The sequence below is a fragment of the Zootermopsis nevadensis genome, unplaced genomic scaffold, assembly GCF_977971745.1.
Source record: "Zootermopsis nevadensis isolate Lab colony 2312 unplaced genomic scaffold, Znev_1.0 Znev_ptg000013l, whole genome shotgun sequence".
Taxonomy (NCBI): Eukaryota; Metazoa; Arthropoda; class Insecta; order Blattodea; family Termopsidae; genus Zootermopsis; species Zootermopsis nevadensis.
In genome coordinates, this window is record NW_028259145.1 from 10,118,842 (window position 1) to 10,144,565 (window position 25,724).

General features: G+C 37.8%; 1 protein-coding gene and 1 long non-coding RNA gene across 5 annotated transcripts in view; one reads left to right on the top strand and one right to left on the bottom strand.

Moving 5' to 3' along the window:
- Positions 1-25,724, bottom strand: part of Ser (protein serrate) — a 248,246-nt gene that overhangs the window by 30,710 nt on the left and 191,812 nt on the right. The window contains exon 6 of the mRNA XM_022066038.2: positions 9,422-9,555. Within this exon, the coding sequence (XP_021921730.2) occupies positions 9,422-9,555 (134 nt within the window). The remainder of the gene's footprint in view (positions 1-9,421; positions 9,556-25,724) is intronic.
- LOC147873892 (uncharacterized) overlaps positions 1-25,724 on the top strand; it is a 191,397-nt gene that overhangs the window by 4,613 nt on the left and 161,060 nt on the right. The gene's annotated exons all lie outside the window — the stretch shown is intronic.

Below are 25,724 nucleotides of genomic sequence, written 5' to 3' on the forward strand. Positions count from 1 at the left end.
GCTATCCATTAATGTTTTTTGGCTATTTTGTATAGGTCTATATGTATTTTTATTTGATTTTTTTTATTTCCATGCCGGAAAAAAAAGAAACATACTTTGTACAATAAACTATAGAAAACCGGATACGGAAGTAGTTAACTCTAGAAATTTAGGCAGCGTTGAATCAAATAGTTTAAAGCGCCGATGTTATTAAAGAAGACAAACACTATACGTGAGAGAACAAATAAGTCAATAGTATTGTTTCTAATCCTTGCATTGTATCGCTGTCAGATTGTGCAAAGTTAAACATCACAGATATTTATTCGCGTTTTGAGATAGGGACATATGTTTCAGTATCCTCCCCATACAAAAAGCAATGAGTAGTTCTTTCTACTGAAGCGAGATTGGCTATGCATGATGAGTTTTGATTAACAGAGCAAGACAATTGAATATATGTTCTACCTCGTTTTTATTCATCCCAACATCAAATCTGCTTAAGCAGAATTGTACATCACTTATCCTGGAGAAATCTCTAATTATGTTACCGACATCCGAGAATAATACAGATTGGGTGTAACGATTCCTGTAGACGCTACTTACTGGCTTCTGGATGTTTAAAATAACCACTACTTATATTTTGTTTAGCGTCGTACTATTTTTATGCGAATTCAATCTTACAGTCTCATTCATAAAGTTAAAATGGATAGTTTTATGTCGTATACGATAAATAAAAGACACTGTGCACACGAGGTACTGTAAAAGCATGCAAAGAACGAAGAAAAAGATTCGTTCGCAAATTGAACAGCGAATAAAAAATAGGAACGTTTCGTACACACAGTTTATATTTATCAAATTCACCTCAGTTCTTAGTACACACTAGCTCTCAAGCTAAGCACTGTATGGATAAAGGACCTTTCTTACACGTAACACAAAACATTCAACTGAATAAATCGACTGACAGTATCAACTTCATGAGCTTTGTAATCGATAAGCGTTCTTTTTCCTTTCGAGGTATAGACTGAAATATTAAACATTAGTTTGACGAGTTTCGACTTAAAGTATTAATTGAATGAATACCGATGAACATCATATTTGCCACATAGGTCTTAATAGTTCCCTTTTTACTATGAGAAATACAACATCTGACCCCTAACATATAAAAGTACGGAAAAAACTACTGATGTATATTAATAACTGTGTCGAATTTTAAATTGATTAGACCAAGGCGTAAAAAAATTTGTGGATGCTTATATTTAGCTCGTAGACAGCGTATAAAGAGAGAGAGACCTCTATACAAGCAACGATAATATCTGAACGAAATAAAGACCATGGTCATTAATCCGATCAGCGAACAGTGGGTTCGTGGTCGGAGGGTGAAGATGTGAATCGTTCGTTAGAACTGCCCTGCACGCATCACAGACCACATTCACTTACCGGAGATTCGAGGAGAGGAGACGCAAAAAATATCGCAACATCTAATAGGCCACAGACAAGAATTGGGGTTGCAAAGTGGATCAGTGTTAAGTTACGAGGGCAGGGGATGAACACTAGTTTTTTTTACACACGTTGTGGATAATAGTATCCCGAGAATAAGCACATCTGGAATGTTTTATGGCTGGAAGGTTTTAACAAAAGGTCGTGAACAGTTTGATCGATCAATTTCAAAGCTGGAAGTAACGAATTTAAGCAAGAGAGAATAAGTGATGGAGAGCTCACTCCACGGGGCAGTGAATCAGGTTCTTTAAGAGGGCGGTGGATCGTAAACAACTGGTGGTAGCTACATCTGCATAACCATTTCACGAGAACATTAGATCTTGCGTGTTTATATGCTATTACCGAACATCGCAGTAGATGCTTTGTATTCCTGGGTTAGATTCTCAGCAAGGAATCCGGATATTCTGATATTTATCAAGGGTTTTCTCAGTCTTTCTAGGCGGACGGTGGGATACGCAATGTTTTGTAGTATTAAGAAGGGAGGCTTCGATGGGCTGGGTTTATAACTCAGACAGGGAAGTCAAGGAATGTTACTCAGTTCTGGTGGAAAAGTCTCTTCAGAAACAGCCACTTGGAAGGCCGAGAAAAATGTGCAAGGATAACTTAGCCTTTGAAGTAAGAGAGACACTGTATTTGACGAGAGGGGGACATTCTCGGTTATTACGGTTCCTAGGCATTACCCACTCGTCCTTCAAGTGACGGTATGTTGAAGAGAAGGAAAAAGACTGATCGATCGATCGAAAATGGAGAAGGTAGTAATGAGAAGTAATAAGATGGGTGAAAGAAGTCTAATAAATCTATATTAATTACCTCAGAGAGAAAACAAAGCTTTCTCTTTACAAAATTCAATTGGTAAATGATGTTCAATAATATAATCACGGTTTGTTCTGGAATTTATACCAAACCAAAAATGCTCACTGTGGTCAAAATTAATGTTAAAACTTTGCTTTAAAGGTTTAAGGCTGATGTTAGGGAACTAAATAATGAGGATGAGAAGTCGATGTAACTGGCTCAGGATTGTGCTCAATGGTGGCCATTGGTAAGAGCTCTGTTGAAACTTCGGGTTCTGTAATCAGTATCTAGTTTCTTGATAGTTCCAATTTGAATACGTTGTTCCCGAACACGACCTACCGCGAAAAAGAATACTGAAGGAAGTGAGCAAAATGGAACCCAGCAGCAAGTGAGGCGAGTCGAGGCACAGGTGATAACTGGGCGTGTGCAGTGCGTGTCGGAATATTAAGTATGAAGAGTCTGTAAATAATTAGGGGAAGCCTTGAGTTTATTTGTACTGCTCGGAAAAAAAACAAGCGTTCCACACTGTCTCCAATCCACGTCCTCAAAAAAAACCCGTCATTACTTTTACGCACCAAACACAGACAACTTTGTTGAAAGAAAAACACCTTTTTTGCTTAAGCAGGAAAGACAAGGATGACTATCTTCTGGGTTGTAGCGCCGTATAGTCTGGTAGAAGTTTACCAACATTTCAGAGGCCCTTGCTGCCTCCATCATCAGGAAAATGAGTACTATAACCCAGAAGACAGCCATCTTGGACTCACCGCCGTGAAAACCTCAAATCCTACTTAGGAAATACAAAACAACTCGCTTTAATTTGTTTTGAAACCTTACACGTAAAACAAAACAATTCATTTGCATTAAGCGGATTTGGTCTTAAGAATATTTCGTCCAAGACTGTTTAACGACTTTATTTCAACGAATGAGATTAGAGATTATGTAAGGGCGCTATTTCTATACCAGATGTTTTATTTATCTTAGATTATAAAGCTTAAACGTCTCCTCTCCAACTAATCAATTCCATATATTTTTTTCACAAACTGATGGCCACTTAGCTAATCAGAAAATCCACTCTTTAAAACCCGAAGATCCATTACCATGTTCACTGTAACTTACCACTGCAAATTAATTTAAGCTGTATGAATTCGATATTCATAATATAATCTTCTTCAACTGCAATTTAAAGATTTTACTAACGTTTCTATCTGCGTATTCCATGCGTTTACCAATAGAGGTTATTTAGTGTTAAGTTCAAAATATTGGTCAATACATTCACTTCTAACTTCAAACGACGATCCATAGATCTGAATAATTCATATACGGCACAAGAACCACTTATATACTTTAATAAAACGTCGATGTATTCTAATGGGTATAAAATCACGTTAGTTATTTACTACACAATTGCCAGCCACATCAAGATTGCTCCTGGGTCTTTGTTTTCTATCATTTGACACCACATAGCATAACAAGGTTATATTTCACAAGCAATACAAAGCTATACGCGGGCCAGGGGGCCTTAGAAATTGACATTAATTCTAGTTTGTTAATGAAGCTGTATCGTGCCTGAAGCTCATCTCACCTCAGCCCCACGACACAAATTTCCTAGACCAGAAAACACGCCCTCACTTCGGGAAACCTGAACTGTAAAGAAATAGTTACATGTTCCCTGTCTGCTGCCAAAATATTGACCGAACATTGTTATTCGAGCTCACCTACATGAAAAGAAACAAAGTAGAATAATACCAATCGATATATGACTTCAGAACTACTCCGATATAAGGGGAAAAGCACAAGAGATAAATCTTACTTTTTATTTAGAAGGGGAAGTAGGGGAATTGGGTGAAAGCGTCTTGAAACCGGGAGAAAGATATAAAGGAATAAGTAAAATAACAAAGCAAACGCAGGTGAAAATGGGTAAATCTAAAACAGCTAAAGAGCGTGAGATAAATAAAGAGAAAGTGTTCTTTCATCTCTTCTCTACTCAATTTAAGCTACTTTCCTGCCTACTGTTATTAATCAATTAGAAGAATCAGCGTTATTTACTGCTGAGTTCTGGATTTTGTGTGTGTGGAGTTGCGTGTCAAAATCTAGGTACATTTCCTTTCATCCAAAGACGTTTAAAGTATCAACGTGTGATTCCTTGACAGGATTATCCTCTGTGAGAATTGATGTACTTGTAGGCCTACAGATGACGTAATGCAAGACATCTGTACGTAGTACGCATGCGCATGTTGAAAAAGAATTCACCACTGCTTTCTCCAACATTCTTTCAACAATATTGTTGACACACACGGCCAATAACGTAAGGAACGTGACTTTTTATACTGATACTATTTTATTTCAGTTTGAATGCAGTTTGACATAAATTAATGCATAACTTGGAGAGTCCTCTGCTTTTTACACTGCTTAAAAACAGCACTACAGTGTAGTTTTATCGCGTGTCCTTTGTCTCGCTCCCACCAATCATGATGAACTCAAGTCGTGGGCTATGCATAGCGTGGTGTGTGTTTCTCCGCTAAGACAGAGCAAGAATCATGACTGTGGGAGGTAGTTGCCTGTAGTGGCTTGCGGTCTCCAGCGGCGAGGGGACTTGCTGGACCAGTTACAGGTGCTTCAACAGGTGTTTCTCTCCTACTGCCTCAGTCCGCTCCGGCCGTATTGGGCACGCATACACCGTTTATGTATCTGGCATTGCAACCTTAAGTTTAACACCGCGGGTGGGCATGATTCTGAGCCAGTTCAATTCAATCCTCGTTACAAAACATTTCCTTCAGATCTGTTTTTATAATCCATTTACTTAAGAGTTTCTTCTAGTGGTAACATTCTAGATCTTAATTCTCAGGGGATACCCTGTTTGAATCTTGCCAGATTTACTGGTTAGCGTAACTAAGAATTTACGTAGTTATCCTCAGTTTTACCTTGAAAATGCAGGGATAGCACCTTTAAATACGTATTACTACAATCGTTTCCTTAGATATTCTTACTTTGCATCGACACTATATGATTTCTGAAATTGAAACAGTATCGTTAAATAACCTAAAATCAATCCATATATTAGTTTTACAGAGTAAAAGCATGTAAATACTCCCTTCGGTCAGACACAGTATTCACGAACTCATATTTATTATAGGCTACATGCATGTGTAATAAGCATCGCGAGAAAGCAAATACGACCAGAAAAAGCATTTTAAGCAAAGCATACAGAGAACGTGCTCGTCTCTTCTATTTGAAAATGAAGACAGCCACTAAAACGTAGTAAAAACATATATTTTATAACCTGATAGATGACAACGCAAAACATAATTTGCCCATAACTATATCAGAACATTGCCACATAATTCCAGAATATTATACTGTTTAAAAGTTCCATTTTTTTTTCTCCATAATGAAATGACCGTCTGAAACTACATGAACTTTATACATTTCAGGCTGGAAAACATGTAGACTTTTACGTTCGTGGAGTACAGTTGTCGTTTCGATATCAAAATTGTGAAGGAGGTATGAAGAGGACAGATTAGTTGATAAGGCTCACTTGAGAACTCAGACGCTGAAACATTTGGTGTAACCCCTAAGGACGGGCACCAGAGACTGGGGCGGTGGTCCTTGAGTGTCGAAAGAACAGTATTCTCGCGGGAATGGCACGTAATGCTCCAGTGATTCCATTAACACAAAATGTGAGATCGTAAAAATGTAACATGAGGCACTTCCTCCTGCGGCAAACTAAATAATAAAAAAAGGAAGCTTGGGATTTCGCAAAGAGACCCTCTAAACAGCGTTGTCTTTTCACAGAGGTCCCTAATTGTATCACTGCTCATTTACTTCGAAAGCTGCCTTAATTCCTGCTGTTTCGTTTGAGCTTTCAATCACCACGGTACAGCGCAACGTCGGGTTGTGAATAGAAGAGACAGCCGACAAAGGGTGGTCAGTCAGTTTCGGGACGATGTGCAGGGCTAAGAACTTTTCATCACAAGAAAGTCCTACGTTATGAAACCTCGGAATTGAATATCTTCAGGATATTTCAGATAGCAGTAGTCTAATTTAAGGCACTGTTCTGTAACTTGTCTAGAGGGACTGAGGAAACCACGAAAACCTTTTCAGCATAGGCGGTCTGTTGGCCGGCACTTGAATCCGGGACCTTCCGAATACGAAGCAGGGGTGGTAACAACTCTGCGCAATGTTCTGTACAGAGAACTTCATTGCGAGGGCCGTTAATAATATAACTAGAAATAAATTGCAGTCTGAGATTTACCACACAACTTTGCACATACAAACTAAGTCTTTTAACCAACATTTACTGTCTAAATTCATTTATGTATACTTTTAATAAACCATCTCAGATACTTCGAGAGAAAGGAGAATTAAAACTGTCTCACCCTTTCTTTGATACTACCTTGTTGGGCACTTAAAACTGCCAATATATTAATTTATAATTCATTTCAAGTGCAGTGGGCGCAAAATAACACTGGGCTTCGTTGACCTTTACAAATACGCACTTGGAGGGAGGGGAGGACCGCGAGGTGACAGCACATACTGCGAGATAACCCGGCCTTTCTTTGTATAATCAGACGTCAAATTATTACTTTTAGGCTATAGAAGCAGCACGTGCGTGTTAAGGCGTGTTCTTGCATTGCTAGTGTTTTATAATTCCATAGGTTCACAAAATACAGTGCGGTGTAAAGGCCAGTGTACAAAAATATTATCTTCTAAGTCGAAATTACAAAGGGAAAATGTTTTCAGATATTCTATACATCCTCAGCAAACTCTTCACCGTCTTGCCAACCCCTTGACATTTTCATCTTCCCCTCCCCTCTTACTGTGACGTAGCTCAAGCTCGGAGTTATTTTGCGCCACTGCAAAGAATTTAAATACCGGTACAGATGTTCTGTAGAGTCTCGTCATGGGAGTTCATTTAAACAGGTGGACGTTTTGAAGGGCCAATTCTGCCTCCGTTGTATTCACATATTAAAATATATATTAATAGTAGTTTTCTATGTTGGCATGTTTAATAATTGTCCAATTCTGATAAAACAGATCCCTCAACATTGCTTTCCTCAATGTGTCACACATATCGTTTGTTACATCTGTATAATCTGTTAATGTATGTAAGGTTGTTTCAACACAGCACTGACACACCTGTGTACACTGCTGCCAACAGATCAACAGTTAATAACCGGTTTTTGTCGTACATTCTACTTTTAACATCCAGTCCGAAACCTGACTTATAAATGGAACTTGACTTAGGGGCGACAGAAATGCTATCATGCTGCTCTACCGACTTCATCCTTTCGCTCACAACATTTCCATTACCTCACACTTGTAACATCGTTTATGTTTCATTCCTACTTCTCAAGTGCGTGTGCTTGAGGCATTCTGTCATCTTGGACTTAAGTGATTTCAAAGCTGCTGTATTGTACTGTGTCTTTGGTGCGTTGGTCTGTGTGTAAGGGGAGGGTTTTTCAAGTTATTTGCGTGATGATATGGGAGCAATATAAAAAGTTTTGGTGAAACACGGTACTGTGGTAAGTCTTTTTGTAGCGAGGATAATTGACTATTCACGAATTAGAAAGAGCAGTGTCACATGTGCGACGTTTAGCTCTTGCGTGGCCATTTTAAACCTTTAAAGCCGAGAGGGAAGTACGTGTATCACCTGTTTTAGCAGTCAATAAGTCTTTATTCTTTCTGTTTATGGGTTTAGTACGACTCTTTGAATGTACAAAGATTATTTCCTTAAACAGCATTCACAAGTTGATCTTTTTAATGGGGAAGTGTTTTCTTTGAGGTTAAACGACAACTAAAATTTATAGTGTTATATTTTCTTAGTTGTTTTATAAGCTGTATACTACAGATTACTGATTCGTCTAAGCAAATTCTGGAAAACTGTATCTATCCGAATGTTCCACCCAATTCCCTTAGTATTGGCATAAAGCAAACTTACCTTAAACGAGCACATGAAAACCATCATAAAACGAGTAATTCCTATATTAATTGAAATCCAAAGCTTGGATTATGCTATGATCATACAGATACTATTCAAAGATACCAAGAAAGAAATCAGTATTCATGAAAATTTATTAGTTTTCATGTAATTCCGGAGTTTATAATTTATTGGTAGTACATTGCTGTCCGATTTACTTATATGTATGATGTGCATGAAGAATGCACAAAATAAAATTATCAAAGTACATAAGGAAGAAGAACGTCGCTATTTGCCAGCATGTGCAAACCAAGCTGCTTGCTTAGGCAATGAGACCGTCACGAGTTAATTTAAGTAAACACGTGAGTACGTCACGTGTGACAAAAATTTATGCATGTGGCTGGTAAATTACTTTCCATGTTAGCTAGAATAAAACGTTGATATTTTAGCAAGCTTTCTGTTACATGCTGTGTTTGGCTAAACGCCGATAGACAACCTGGCAGTTACAATGACTCGCACTGTCCTTTCGGGTTCAAATAAATTGAGATGATTATATTGGTTAACTGCATGTTGGTAAAACCTCAAATAAATCTACGTAATTAAATTATTTGAGTTTGGACTGAGAAAAGGACTATCTATGTGCATAAATCTGGCGTCAAAGATACAGAAAGATTGGATTTTCAGATTAAGTATTTAAATTGTATCGTCTGTTCGAATCCAGAAGCTTGACATTTTGATGAGTTTCTCGAAAACCCTATCTAATATTCGCATTACACTACAGAAGTCATCAAACGTTTTCATTTACATTTTGCAATAAGTTACTAAAAGTCTGTATTTTCAGTTTTACAATTTATAAATTGCAAGTGTGTTAAATTATAAATTATACTTGTGATTCAGTGTATAAAGTACCACTGAACTACCAAAACCATACACAAAACATTTTTATTTTTCGTTTTTCAAAGTGTTAGACAGGCTAACACGGTAAATATGAATGTTCTACCAATGGGTGCATATGGACTTTTGTTATTAAGTTTTGTTGCTACAACAAACAGGCGATATTATAATCTAGTAGTATTTTAAAATTAGATTGTATCTTCCTAATACAAATATCACATATCTGGCACCAAAATAATTTATCTGGAGGCCATGGAAAATAAACGTTGAGAATTCAGTGATTAGAAAAAATATAAATTCTCTTCATGGCTGACGTCAGCCAAGACCAGTGAAGTATCAACATACCTTGATCACAGAGAATTCCGCCCCAGTTCGTGTCACAGATGCACTGCCAAGAAGATCCATTGCAATATCCGTGCTTGCAGCCTGGATATGGCGTGCACTGATCACAGAATTCACCTCGCCAGCCCGGACGACACCTGAAACGAAGAAAATCTAATTTACTCTCCTTAAAGACTCAGCCAATTCAGGAGCCATGTGCTTTTCAACCCCACAGGTTGGAGTAAGAGTTGACCAGAAATATATGGGAACTTCAAGTGCCGTTGTAATTAACAAATGAATGGACAAACGTGCCATGCTAGTTACGATGCAGAACTCTTACACTTAGGTAGTTAGGAAAAGTAAATTTACCTGCCTGAAATTATAATATTCACTGATATTTCCTATGAGAACACTTGAAACTTGAAGTGTCATGGCGTACTTCTGAGTCGATCTCGGTGGTCAGTGGTCTTTATTTTGTTAATTTTTGGTTCAACGGATTCAGTATAATCCCTTAAAAGCTGACAAATATAAGCAGACACACATGTGCTGTAGATTAAGCTTATTAACTGTATAAAATTCGGCTCCATGAATCCCAAATAAGTTCTGGGAAGTGCTAATAACATTTACGTCCGTTCAAGAGTTATAATTTGGTAATTAAACAATTTAGTGAGTTATGAGCATCATACCTGCTAGCTCAAATTCTAATTACATCAAATTGCTCAGATATAACCTCAAATCTTGAAACTGCTAAAGCCTAAAAAAATATTATAACGAATTTGTAGCAATGTTTACGATGTGCCCATGAGAAGTTTCGCATGCCTAATTCCCGATGGTTTGTTAGTTCTTGTTATCAAATGGAAAGATAAATGCGCAGCCCCCGAAAAAGCTGCTTATTTTTCGAAGATGCTTTACCACCCGAAATTGTTTACATTAAGTGGTACTAGATTTTCTCTCACCTCGGGTGTCCACACAGCCGATAGATTGAAAAATTAGACTGCAGGAATTTTAAAAAAAGAACTTTTAAAGATATGACCTAACACCAAATTTAATGAAAATCTTTAAATTGGTCCAGAATTTATTACGAAGACATATATTCACACGACCATAACAGAGTTCAATGCACCTTATAAAATAAGGCTAACAGGCTAATTAAATTAAAAAGTTCAGGCCTGGGTATATAGGCTATTAAACCAGAGGTCTTTCTTGTTTCTCTCCAACTCGAGAAGAAAAATAAACCCTGTCTCTCATTTTCTTTTAGTGAGAGCAATGCTTACTTTGTAAAGTAAGAGACCTGTTATGTTAAATCTAAAGAAGGCATTCATTTATCGACGTTATTAAAGTCGCTGCATTGAAACGGCTTTCGTGTCTGGAAACAATTGCAATCCTGCACAGAATGTTAATTTCTGCTGGTATCCAGAGCGTGGTCTCGCTGCAAACCATGACAGAGTGTTTTTGTAATAGCGTGCAATTAGTCTGTAATAAAACGATGCACAGTTCAAAGTCACATTCTGTACCTTACGGCCATGTTGTCTAAGTTGACTGTAAACACAGCGCAGATATTTATCGCACGAGCTCAAAATATACAAGCAACTAAATACACACCAAGTTGTGAATTAAAATAATGTTGCTGAGGAAGTGTTTTGAATGAACGGGTACAGTCAGGAATTTGTGAATGGATGGCAGATGTAACAGTTATCAATCCTTATATCAGTTTTCACGCGGCCCTCTGTCAAATAAACTATAGATAGTAAATATTCAAATAATAGACCGGGTTACTATTTATAATTTATGTCATAATATCTGGCTACAGTTTTGCCGTATTGTCGGCTATTCTATTAAGAAGGCACGTCTCTCTCTTCGTCAAAAATTCGTGATGACCATGATATATCAACCGCCAAGCAATCACACCGCAACACTAGAAATTGATTACGGCCTCAAACAATCTGTTTCATCAGTCTCGGAATAAAAATAAAATAAAACAAAAATCACGTCTCATCATTCAGTCAGAGCTCTGTAATTAAAGTCACAAACGTAAGAAACACATTCTCATTTAATAATTCTTAACATTAAAAATGAGTTAATTACACATTATAATTGCTTTAAAATACGTCTCCCTTTAAAAAACATAACTCCATTAACGTTTATTAATAAACGCTGACACCTTCAAAATTAACGCCGTAATGTCGATGAGTTTCTTTATTTGAATTTCTTGTCCTTGCAGTGATTTCGATTTGTTTATTTTTGATGCCGAAGCTCATCCAAATACCCGAAAGATAACATTACTTCATTACGAAGATGAGATTCTTCGTTCTGTTTAATGACATAATCCCTGGTTTACATTAGGAATCATACGAAACCAATAAATACAAAATGCAGCGTTACTGGTCATTAAAGCTGGTGGTGCATTTAGTTGTCATTGGGCTTTGAAGATTTGATGAAACAAAATAATATCGTTAATATGTGGAAACCGCATCTGAAAAATTTTCTGCTATTTTTTAAAAACGTAATTACGTGATCCAGGAACTGATTTCAGGTACCACAGAAAGCGTGTTTTTCTTCATTCTTAGCATACTGCTGAGCTGGGTTCTATGGGTTTTGATCCTGTAGGCACAAACAACATTCGAGATGCCGGTAAGGTTAGGTTAGCAACGGGTTGGGGAACAGGAATTCGATTCCTGACAGGGGCATTTGAAATTTCGTCATGACCGGAAATGCTGTCTTTTTTATAAAGGTGGTCGCAATATCAAGGTGACAGCCAAACTGCATCTTTAACCAAGTTCCAGAAAGCGTGTAGCTTTATGTCGATGGCCAGTTTAACTACACAGTAGCTAGAATGAAATGTAATCGCTTATGGATTGTTTCTTTGAATCCGATGCTTTATAAAAATTTTAAAGTTGCTGTTTATGAAACTTACTTCTATACTTCACTGCAGGTGGGTACTGTGCAGTGAAATTCACGTGAGATATGTTAAAATGTCTTTTATTGGTATACTTTTCCAGTGGTTTCATGTATCACTGCTCGGTGTGAGACCTGGATCATATTTAGAGGGTGAATATTTACATATTCCGTCCCTCATCGCGTAATTTTTAAGCCGTAAAATGTCTTCAGTAGACGTGACTTTTTCTTTCCACTAAAAGTTATTTATAAACGAGGTATTTTGTGACTAGGAAACTAACATGTTTGTCAGCAGGATAGATAAATTCTAATGCATGCGATAAAATGCAGATATTTAAGTTAATTATTAAAATATTCTCCCACAATAAAATGGTGGTAGTTTTCAGAATCTTATTCTACGCAATTTACAGATCAAATATAAAACACTGGCACAGCATAATTTGTGTTTTCATTCCAAGACCTTGACTGTTTTATCTTTTCTGGATATCACCGAGGTGACGGGCAGAATTCCTCTTATTGACAAAATTAGCTACGTAGTTACTAAAACGAAGTTCTGCGAAATTCTCACTTTGAATTCAATTTTTTTACCATAACACATGGAACACGTGACTTCTACTGGAAAAAAATTAAAAACTTTATAACGCGACGTAAATAGTTGCCCCTTGTCAGGCGTTGCAGGTGTACAATGTTAAAAAAGCAAGTGAAATATTCTGTAACTCTGCCAAAGAATATAACGCTGTCGAAAAGACTGCTTTATAACACCTGATAATTTGAACTGGTTTTAAGCGAAAATTGTAGTATTACAAAGTACTTGCGAATCTAGTTGTAGCATGTCAAGCATGTCAGGCAAACAGTTCAAGTTCCGGGTTGAGATGAGTTGGTGCCGACCCCGTGGGAACCTGAGGGCAGCGCCCTGGAAGTTTGCCTGCAGGCTCTGAACAATGAGAGAACGTACATCCTCACGAATCACCCTGTTCGGATACCGAATACAAAACACTTGACGGTGCTGTGATCAGTGGCGGAGCTTTATGTCGTATCGCTTCCAGAACACGTCATATATATTGAATAAAAATCACATTCTCTAACGCAATCAGAAATGCAATTCTGAGACTCAGTACTGTGCTCTTACGATGAACAAATTTCTCTGTGTTGAACACTGTTGCGTATTGGTTAGCATTCCTGCTTCGTATTCAAAAAGTCTCGAGTTCGAATGTTAATCTGGAGACCGACTGTCGTGGTTGAGGAAAAGTGAATATGTCTTCTGGGTTGTTGCGCCGTCTACCGACGTTTCAGAGGTACTTGCTGCCTCCATAAGTAGTGTGATCGCCCTAGTGATCTCATGAGGTATCAATGGTTTTCATCAAGTCTTCCAGGCAAACACTCAACACTACAATAACGTCAGCAATAGATGTTTCCTTCCCAGTTAATCACACATTCCTTATCATCCTAACATTAGTCTAAACGCTGTAAAATCTACGCAGAAATGCTGACACAAACATACTCTGGTATCAGCTATAAATTAGCAGCTACTAAACAACACTGTAGGCTGTGAGGTTCTCATGGCGGGAAACTATGAAGATGGCTGTGTTACGGAATGTAGCGCCGTGCAGTCTGATACTCAGAGGACCCTGCTGCCTCTATCATCAGAGTCATAATGGAGACAGTAAGCTTGAAACGTCAATCAGTGTTTACCAGACTACACGGTGCTACATCCCGGAAGATAGCCATCTTCAGCACTGTAGCAGGTTATTTAACGACGTTGTGTAATCTGAAAATGTAGATTATCACGAATAGAAAGCGAAAATGACCATGAATTTTAATCTGAAGGGATACGGTTGAAACGTCCGTGACGTGTTTTAAGGTACTCTCCTAGAAATGGTCTTCGTGGGGCCATTAGGATAGTCGTTCCAGAATCAGGACAAGAGATAGGTTCATCGGAATGCAGGATAGAATCACTGCAGTTGAACAGTCTGTGTACTGCCATTCAATGAGTGTTGGACAAACTACCACTGATTTTACTGCCGATCATTTCACCGATGCTTCTATATCTTGCAGTGTGAGAGGACTGTCAGAGTAACACGTTGAAAGCGTCCTACAACCTGCCGCTAGACGGGGCTCGGAGCAACAATGTTCTTCCTCTCGTACCACAGCTCAGGTTCTCAACGCGGTGGCCCAGGTTCGAGCAAAGTGGACAAAGTTTCACAGGGACAGGATTTTCTCACGGTCCTCCGTTCTTCCATCAGTATCATTTCACCAGTTCTCCATATTAACAATCCTGAACATGGAACTCATATATTTCTCCGAAACGTTGGTATCCACCTACAAAACTGCTCGGCGTCACCATCCAGAAGACTTAATACAGTTATTGAATGGTAAAACTGATGTTTTAAACTTTGCTATGTACGTGAACGAAAATACTAATTTAGATTATTTGTATTTTTGCTTGTTGGAATGTTTCTTCGCTGTAAAGTTGACAAAAACGAAGAATGAAAATTCTCATGAGCGTCTGTTTATTATTGGACGGCATATTGGACATCCCCAACACCAATTTTCATTTTCCACAGCTGCTGTTTTTATTCAATTCATTGGATTGGCATCCACAAAAATGTTGAGTGGCAGAGAATGGTCGAACAGCATTAACAGCCATGTCTGCTCTTCCGAGACAAGAATGCGTGTGTCTGACTGACCTTGCACCAGCTTTGGCGTAGACCTCTCACGAAATAGCAGACAGCACATGCAGCTCAGACCTGCCGACTGTATCCCACGTAACATTACAGCGTTTTCTTAGAGAGTTCATTAGAATTTGGTACCATGAGATCTAAAAGTTGGTCCTGAGTTACATTCAGATATTTGGAAACAACAAAATAGTTGGATTTGAGGTTTTCACGGCGGTGAGTCCTAAGATGGCTGTCTTTTGGATTGATTCTTCAGCGAGAATCTCTGAAACGTTGATAAACTTCTAGTAAAGTAAACGGCGCTACAGCCCAGAAGACATTCATCTTTAGAAAATAGTTAAGTAACTCTAAAGAGTTCTAAATCTACCTTGACCTTCGGTCGTCGTCTTTTTCAGGGTTTGGGATAAAATGTCTGGTCAAATTCTTCCATTTTCAACTAATTCATCTTTGTAACTTATCTTGGGCTTCCTGTTCCTACTTATTTCTGATATATAGTTTAAAATTATATTTTCAAATCAAGTTTCGTTTGTTATGAAAAGAGATATACCTATTTCACTTCTGGTTTTCTGTTTCATCATTCAGATTATACATATTTAAATGACCCCATATCGTGTGCTTCTTTTAGAAACTAAGAGAGTAAATTCAGCCAATGATATAAGAATTTTCATTTAAGATGACCTCATCGTATTGTCTGATCGATTGACTGTCCAGTTTTTGAAGCTGCAATTCAACCCAGGCAGTGCCATAATTTATACAAATTCAATTGTATACCCCTTAATGTCTGTCGTTGATAACCTTCAGTCGAATTGCCTTTCCTTGGATTGATTAAAATATCAATGGCTTCATAATTATAGGAACAAATGCTGACAAAGAAAAATTTGAATACAGTCTTAATTTTGATTTCCAATTCATCGGCTGAAGAAAACGGCATCACGTGTCTCGCCAAAATTTCCTTACCGGAATACAGAGAATGGGTCTGACTAATGATATGTTTTTGCTTCGACGTACATAAAACTCTTGAGAGGCAAATCCATTGTTTCTCTACGCGTCCCATAAAATTATGGGCATTATGTCAGCAGTGAGTGGCATGCGATGCAACCAAAGCGCTTCCAGTAACGGTACCCACATTCATGCCTGATGATGCTAATGTCTGGAAATGACTGAGATGGATCTGAAACCCAGTGCACAGACACGTACCATCTGATTTCTCCAAATTGTCCTAAATATAAACAATAATTGCGAATCATGCAACTATTTAGTTACCCAGGCAACTTCCATGTATGTTTTGCACACCTTCACTGCCTTCTGATACTTCGGCGTAAGACGTAGGCCTATAAAATGTTTTTATTCAATTCATTTGTCTCTCTGCTTTTTATATGATGACTCAGAAAAGAAGTGGCAAAGAATGTGTCATCCTCGATATTTTAATTTTCTAAATGATAACTGCGCAATTAAATTAACCCTGCAGACATTTGTTTAGACTATTCGCATACCAGAAGCGTCTAAAAATCCATCACACAACTTGTTCATGGCAATTTAAAAACGTGTGAGGTCTGACAATAACATTCTGATGTATACTAAAAATTATTATTAAGTATATTCAAATAAGTCATATAAATGAAGGCACTGGAAAAGACCGAGGCTTATTTTAATCCTGTAAGACTTTATGACGCATCTAACATGGCATTTACATTCAGAGTGACAAGTAATGCCACCAATGCTGGTCTACGTTGAAACGTTTTGTAGTTGATTTCAGATTTTATATAATATATTGATAACACGAATAACAACAGAAATACAGGCACTCGTTATCATCACAATCATCATCGTTGTGAAATTAAATATTTGGCATAAAACATAGGTAGGAATGTGATTACAAGATTTGTTGTGTTAAGATTTTTTAATATATTTTTAAGTACTATTTTTATTCGGTGCTGAAAATTGTTCTTAAAGATTTTTTAAGTGGAGTTTATGCGGTGTTGAACATTCTTTGCAAATATTTCAAACAGCCCTATGGCATCCTACAATATAAGTTTACTTTTTCATTACAAAAGATAACGTGCATTGTCAACAGTCTCATAAGTTATGACATTTTTATACTTTCTGTGATATTTAGGGTCATATAAGTTGTAGTTCAATGGGACATTGAAACAGCTTACTTTTCAACCCTTCTAACTCAAGTGAAACTTCGAAATATTTCAGTAGTCTACATCGGTAGCCAGTTTTATATCGCGTTTAACAATGGAAACATTTACGAATGGAAAGGTTGGATATTCAAAGCCGCCTGCGGAATTCATGTTAAAAGCGACCTTGCACCTGTGATCTGCATTTTCAAACCTGCAACGATTCAAGCAGATTATCTACAGTAGAAGATTCTTAGCAGTCGTGAACTCAGGTTCTTGGTATTTATAAGCTACTTCGTGCAGCCGTACCCGTTTCTCTGCTCGTACACTTTGAGATTCTGTTTATTCAATTAGAACTGAACGTTTCTCCACCCGGTTGTCTTTGTTCGGTGTGGGATGGAAGTACCCATCAATTCGCCAGTGTACTGCAAGGTATGCGGTAGTCGCATCTCTTGTGTTTATTTTTTTGTAAGACTGAAAGGTTCGACGTATGGTTTCTGATAATCTAGTTGTGATGTAGGATTGCATTCTGCAGTCAACTTACAGACCTGTGACATGTAAAGTTGAAAATATACAATACAATTAATCATTTTACGTCACCCTAAGGGAAGAACGTACTTTAAAAGTGTTTGAGAACAGAATGATGAAGCAGGACAGAGAAAATAATAGGAGTGTAATGAGTAATTTCATAATTTATCTTTACTAAATACTTTGGAGGATCAGATGGGAAAGGCATGTAGCATTAATGGAAAAGGTAAAATCTGAGTATGTATTAATGGTTTTAAACGGAAACGAGATGACAAGAGGCCACTTGTGATACCTATGTGTACCGATGTTAGAATAATAATAATAAAGTAGATTTTAATGAAACAGGGTGTGGGGGTTGCAGTGAAATGGCCTAAGGTAGGATCTAATGGCGTCCTCATTCAAACACGGCATGAACTCTCAAGGAAATTTCTTCGCCAGCTGAGAGACAATTACCGTCTCTAAAAAGGACTATGCTCATTTAATTAATTAAATTTTCCTGGTATAAGCTTGTCTTTCCTTGTCACATCTCCCGTATATTTTTTTCCTTAGACTTATAATTCCTGTCTGGAATCAAATTAAGATTGGTCTTTAAACTGACCTGTTATGTTGTAGAGCACGGCTTGTTATAAATCTTAACTACAGGAATAATGTTTTTGGAGACATTAAAAGTTTTCAACATTCCTCTTTACCCCGGAGTGAAATTTTCAAATATTTGTCTCAGATTTATGATGCCCACTAATTGGACTGTTCTGCTGCAACTTAGGAATTCGCAGCCACTTATGTCCTCAGTTAGAATAAAATGCAGAACTGGAACTGGCACTGTAGGAGTCAATACGTAAAACCCATAATATATTACGTGGGCAAAAATGTAGAGTTACAGATGATGAACCCAGGGCAACGTATAAACAATGCCCCCCTCTCGTTAATCTTCTGTTTTTTCCTCCCCACTTTAGCAAGTTCTGTCCATTGTTTCATATCTTTAGGAAAATCGCACCAGAATGCCGTTTCTTACAATTCCTTGGGGAAACAGTAGTTTACTATCGTTCCTTGAAGTTGCTGACGTCACAATTTGACCATGCAGTCGCTATATCAATCATTTACTGATTGTGTTCCTGACGTCTAGAAGCAGAGCGTGGAGCATTTTTCCGTTTTCATGCAATTGACATCTGGTGTTACTATTGGGAACTTACTATATAACAGATTAACAGTCCGCAAATGTATTTTTCCTTTTTTTTAAATGGTCTGGGGAAGTTAAAGTACATGGTACCGATGCTAGTGCGGTGAGGGTACCTAAGATCAGGGGTCCCGGGCAACTCCCCACAGGGCAAGGTGGCTCTAGGTGCACTGCTGCATTGCCTTTCCAGAGGTCTACTCTAATAGGTTAGGTCAGGTTAGGTTAGTTAAGTTAGGTACTGTTTGGTTATGCTAGGCTAGTTTAGGAGAGGTTTGGTTAGGTTAGGTCGCATAATCTTGTCTCGAATTTGAGTTTACCACAAATCCTAACTGTGTAGTGGCTTGTTCCGCCTTCTCCTCTATCTTCGGTACACCGTGACCGAGATTTTCAGTTGTTTTATTATGTGTTTCCTCGTGTTGTTCTACTCATCTTATTAGATAATATATAACGAAGCATTGACACAGAACGTTAAATAACTAAATACACGAGAAATTGCTTAGCTTTTCCAGACATCGGCTCGTTTTTTTTAAACTGTTTTTATGTCTGACCTACCGATCTCCCGTTAGGATGCTGTCGGGCGAAGTGGACTTTGCTGTGGTAACACAGCGCTCGTAATGGATTTTTTTTACTAATTCCACCGAAAAATATTCCATATACTTGATAAAGCATTGCTAAACAATTGCGAATTAGTAACACAATACTAACGGAAATGGGCCTCTTCTGGTAGCAAGTCATTAGAGCGTAAAGTGTGATTATGAACACGTACATTAATCTTATTAAAGTGTATATGCTGTACTGGCGAGGATTCATTCCCTCAACGAAATTTGAGACATTTCACTACCAGAACGGATCTGAGGACATTGCATGATTTCGTTGAGATTTGTATTCCTTTACACTAAATAACAACTTAAAATGTTTCCTTTCTTAATTCTTCGTTTATGATGGTGCAGATTCCTTGCGGATAGAGTCTGTCTCTTAAAACTAATCTCGCGCTAATGCTCTTAAATTTGAGGATTAGGTTATTTGATTTGTGCAGTGAAGGTGAGGACTGAAGCGGTAAGTAGCGACAGACATGTTAATAAGGTAAGCTTAGGCAATACCATGAGAGAAATAAGCCATATTAAAAAAAAATCGTTATTTAAATATATAGACCTACGAAATCTCTGGAGGAATACATTGTTCTGAATAGATAAAATCAGCTGACTCTCGACAGGAAGTAAGGTATTCGTTCTCGCTTCAATCTTTCCAATGAGTATTGAAGCATTTACAGGTAGAAATGTTAATTTCACTCTTAGGCTACAGAATCTCCGTGATTTCTTTCAGCCATATACCAAATCTCCAGAATATGAAAACTGTAAAGATGCCAACTTATATCCACCATGGCTTTAATAAAGGATATAAATATGAAACATTAAGATTGCTGTCTTCTGGGGTTTTGCACCGTGTAGACTGGTAGAAGTTTCCCGACGTTTCAGAGGTCATTGCTACCTCCATCATCAGGGCGATGAGTAAGTAAAATAAAAAAATATAACTGAGTGGACAAGGACTAACGCCACTAAATTTGCTAAGTAGTGCTATTCTTTATTATTTTACAGTTTATCGAAGTGATAATATCTGTTGTTGGCCTCTAATTTAATTTTAGCTTGTAAATTTGATTTTGAAATGTATCGAAAGTTACATGTAACGAATGCAGTTATTCTGAATTTAGACATTCTAATTTGTCAGTGAAACAACTGAGAGATAACTGAGAGATATTGAGGTCATTTATCGATGTTATTTTAACAGAAGAGGTTATACAAAATGAAATAAGAACGAAGATTGCTATAGAGAGTGAATAGGAAAGGATATCGAAATTGACGTTTATGACCAATGTGCAAATAGGTCTACTACTATACTAATAGGCAAGTAGCAGCCACCGAATTCCATTGACTTTATATTCGACCACAGCTATAGTTCAAGCACCTGAATAACGTAGGACACCGTTGGGATAAATTGCCAATTAGCAAAAACTGAGAGCTCATGAAACATTCAAGACTTGTAAGCCGTGTTCTGTGAAAGGTAAAGATTTTTAGTTGCTACATATTAATCCGCACGTCCATTTCAGAAGCGCTAAGGTTAATGGAGATCCGAATTAAAAAAGTTAATGCACGGTGTGTCGTCACGTAACAGACAATCCGATGGCTTGTTCTCATTGTTGAAGTGTCAGTACCTCCAAGCAAATCGATCTTGCAGCCCACTTTAGTTTCTCATGGTTACAGCTAATGTGGTATCGAGTCATCGCTAAGCTTGACTCTCGAATTCTCGAGCTGTCAGATTGTATAAATGCATTACAGGGATACGGGCTTAATACTTCTACAACAATGCGTTTTCAGAATAGCCTATCCTCTATGACATACTATCTAAAATTTTCTAGAATATGATGTCTATGCACTAAGGCACTTAAATCAGTGTTTCATTATGCAATTGAACGGGAAGTATTGTGCTACAGTGCGCGATAATTGGGGGTTCTATAGATACTTTTAATAAGGCGCTTTTCTCGTTTTGATGTACTTTTTACTTAACCCCCCTTTTTTTTGAACATCACAAAATTAACCGCCTGCGGCCGAAGCTCGTCTAAATAATATTTAAGAATCCAGTCCGTACCGCAAAGACGACACCACACTTCACCAATTATTATTATTATTATTTAGTGTTCTGTGTGACGACAGGTCCATATGAACAGGATCCTTCCATCCTTTTCTCGGACTGGGACCTGTTCATATACGTTCTTGGCAGATGATCCAGAAGTGGTTTGCCATTGCCTTCTTCTGTGTGTGAATGGAGTAATTGTTGGGATGCCCGGAGGAAAACTCCGTGTTCGCTAGACCACGGCCTTGCCCAACACAAGTTATAAAATCGGGCACCAAATCGAACCCGAGACCCCAGGATTACAAGGCCAGCGTTCTAACCGCTAGACCACCGTGGCGCTCACTTCACCAATACAAGATCAATTTGTTAATGCTGCTTAAGAATATAATCGCTGTTTACTGTGAGAATCATACGTCACATAAACAGAAACTGTAAGAATTATTGATTGTTGAAACAGGTGGAACATTAAGCTCCCATTGGGCTTTAAAGGCTTAATGCAGAGGTATATGACCTCGTATTTCTTGAAACTGACACAGGCAAATATATCGGACTACAGATGTGAGAAGGATTTATATGTTTCCGATAAATATTTATGTCGTGACTTTTACAATATAATATAAATATTTTCTGAAAGTAGTAGTGTTTCAGGAAGGCATTTAGCTTTAGTAATATTTAATTGTTTTTAAGTAAGGAAATTAGGGCCCGAAGATTCATATTTAGACAGATATGATGGAGACTTAATTTGTCATTATCATAATTATCATAATTATAATCACCTTTAAGGTATGAGCCTCTTACCTCCACAGGAATTTATACTGATTTCTCCTTCGCATTCTAAGTCTAACCACATCTGTAGGCGTTTAGACATCTTCGGAATGAGATCTTTGTCCGTTCACTCCAAATTGTCCTACCAATTAGTTCTATAATTCTAAAGTTCTTCATTCATGATTCACACTCCTGCCAATGTTCACAAAAAACACATTTCTGTCTATTCTAGTCTTATTTTATCTGTTGCTGGTAATGACCAGGTCTATTAGTCACTGTTTTTTAAACTTCATTTCTTATTTTATATTTAAAACTTACTTTAATATCCCCACATATTCTTTAGTATTCGATCAGTTTTCCTTCCATGTCAGGATTTTGTTTTTTTAAGTATGAGATACTACAACCAAGGCAATAAAAACTACTAGCCTTTTCGATGAGTTCATATCCTTTAACTACGTATTTTAGGCATTTTAGGATGTGCCCAAATAAATGTCACCGTTTTTGGTTCGTATGCCGATATCTTGAACTTAAAATCATTTGTTACCTTCCTAATTTGTGTGCTGCTTGCTTAAGTTTGTCTTCAAAATTTGTAACTATGACTGGAATTATTATTCAAAGTATTTCATAGTTTCTCGTGGTATTGTACCCACAAGAATGTCAAAAAGACTTGGTGAACGCGTTTAATACTCCTGTTACTTTCTCCGATTAACTTGTAAGCTGTTATATTATTTCATGCAACAACTCCTGAATATTGAGCCTATGCAAGGTGTTTCAAGCCGCAAGACACATTTGGTACCGACACTCGAAGAGTAAAATTTAACCGGAAAATATAGCAGCGTCCTCTGTCTTATAGCAACAAACTTCACTCACCTACGCCAATTCTAGTACAGTGCCAAGGAATAGAAAACGTGGAGCGTTACCTCCACTCAAAGAACATGCCTTCATGGCACGTTCTTGGACAAAGATGCAATTCTTTTTGTACTTTGAACTGAAAAACAATCGAGGCACTACAATGATTATAATTACCAGGATGAATACAAACAATTGAAAATCACGTTACCGTGCAAATAAAGACAAACATTCAAATGTCTGTCTCAAGAACATAACAGTAGTCTCTTATTCCATGTACTATGCGAATTTAAAACTAAAATTTAACCAGTAATTAAATAAATTGTGTGCTCAACCATTTTTAATATTAACACTGCTCTGTGTTGCTGAAGTTAGGCGATTGTTAATTAGGATTTCGTAAAGATAAATTAAACTGGTAAGATGTGAATCAGAGTGTTGTTTAAACACACTCATCCTGGAATCTATTAGAACTGAAAGTATATACAAGATTGATAGAATATATAAAATATTATTTCTTGATTTCCGGAACGCCGAAAATTTCTGTTTCATTTATATTTTATTAATTTAAAAAAAATTCAATTTATGAGTTTCCTTTGTAACATAAATTTATCGTTATAAATAACCTTATGACCAAGCGATTTGTAATGCGATCCAATATTGAGTTTTGAACCACTAATGGAAAATTACCGACAGTAGCCGCGTATCCTTTCTACATGTTAGGCTCTGAAAGGTTTATAATGGCACTGTCAAGTCACGTGAAGAGCTCCTGGCGTTGATTTCAAGCGATAATATTACGATCTGCAAACCCTTGTATATAGCTTTTATTCATACAAAATTTCTGGCATTAAAATCCAAGGGATCTAAGGTCGGATCGTTGTCGTAAGAGAACCGCGTATTTGAAATAAGGTAGCGTTTAAAAAACCGATGATCATGCACGATTTGTATCGTCAGAGGGAGAAGTCGGTCAAATGTGGACGAAATATCTGCAAGTTATGCTACGTATCATTTGCCGGAAGGAGCCTCTGTTAGCTCACTGCTTGACGGCTCTAAGTGGCCAAACCAGCCTCATAACTCACATGGACGGACATCCGCATGGTCAGATACAAATCCGGGACCAGAAAATTTCCCCCTCATTCCTCGCCTTGATTGCCAACTGAATCAGATTTCCCTTCCTCCAACTCTATATAAATCTCTCCACTTCCTAGTATCGTCACTTCACACCCGAAGATGGAGACAGTATGTTTCTCCAAAGCGCTGGCATTTACCGACGAGTCCACATGGCGCCAAAATCCAGAAGAAAGTAATCAATCAGCATACTAATTAAATCAATTTGTCGATTGGTCTTATTAACACTATTACCACACGAAGTTTCAGTGACAGCTGGCCCACTTTGGATTGCGGTCCACGGACAGGGAGTCTCTGGTGTAAACAGGGGAGGTTCAGCAAACAAATGTCATCCGTCAAGCAATGTGGGATGTGAAGTTTCGCTTATTGTGCACCTGTTCTTCTTGGAAGGGGCCTACACAGTTTGTCTGGGCGAGGGTTCAAACCATACCAGCAATGGAATCATGTATAGACGTCATTTGTACTCGCATCCTTCTCTTTTGTTTCCCACTGAAACACTACGCAGACAGGAACTGTGATTTTTGAATAATATTGTATGAAATTTTTTTTAGCGAAAATCGCTACAGAATGCCAACGTGCTACCGTATCGTTAAATTGTTAAAAGGAAGATGGATATCTTCTGGGTTGTTGCGCCGTGTAGTCTGGTAAAAGTTTACCGACGTTTCAGAGGTCCTTGCTGCCTCCATCATCGAAGTTTAAAGAATTTCAGAGGTCTTTGCTGCCTTTATCATCAGGGAGATGATGGAGGCAGCAAGGACCTCTGAAACGTCAGTAAACTTTTACCAGACTACAGGGCGCAAGAACCCAGAAGACAGCCATCTTAAGACTCACTGTCGTGAAAACCTCAAATCCTACAAATCGCTAAACAATAGAAGAACTGATCTATGAATAAAATTGTTTCTTTCAGAGGCTAGATTACAGGATGAAAGGTCACAAACCCGAAAACTGTCCTGGGTTCGAGACCCAGTGAAAGTGTGAACTCCAATGAGCATGTTGTAAAAACGAGTTTTAATCCTGTATACACCTTTACCCCACTCCCTAAAATATATAACATGCAGTACTGTGTATATCCACACTCACTTCAGTACGTGACGATAAGTCGTTAAACATCCTATATAATTATACTCCCTGCGTGTACTACTATAACGTATTTCGTGTGACATGTTTTGGTACTCATGTCAGAGGTAACAGACAGTTCTGTGGAGTTGCTGGCAAGGCCAGCAGGCTCTTAACGATGAATCCTCCCGACATGCACGGGCTTCTAGAGGAAAATCTTCAGGCTGTCTGAAGGAGAAATGGAGAAATGTAGTCGCTCAACTTAAAAATAAAACGAAAAGGTATTCGAAGGCGGAAAACACTCGCAAGGTAACGACCATCTGACGTCTTTTTAATCCAGAAATATGCTTGGATAATATAATAATAAAAATAAGGTCTGTTAGGCCTAATGACGTTGCGAAATGGTATGGAAGAAAATCATGCATATAATGAACCGTAATGAGGCAGTAACTAAGCAACATTTTAGTATACTATAAGTTAGATATTTCAGCGTTGATATAGATTAAAGA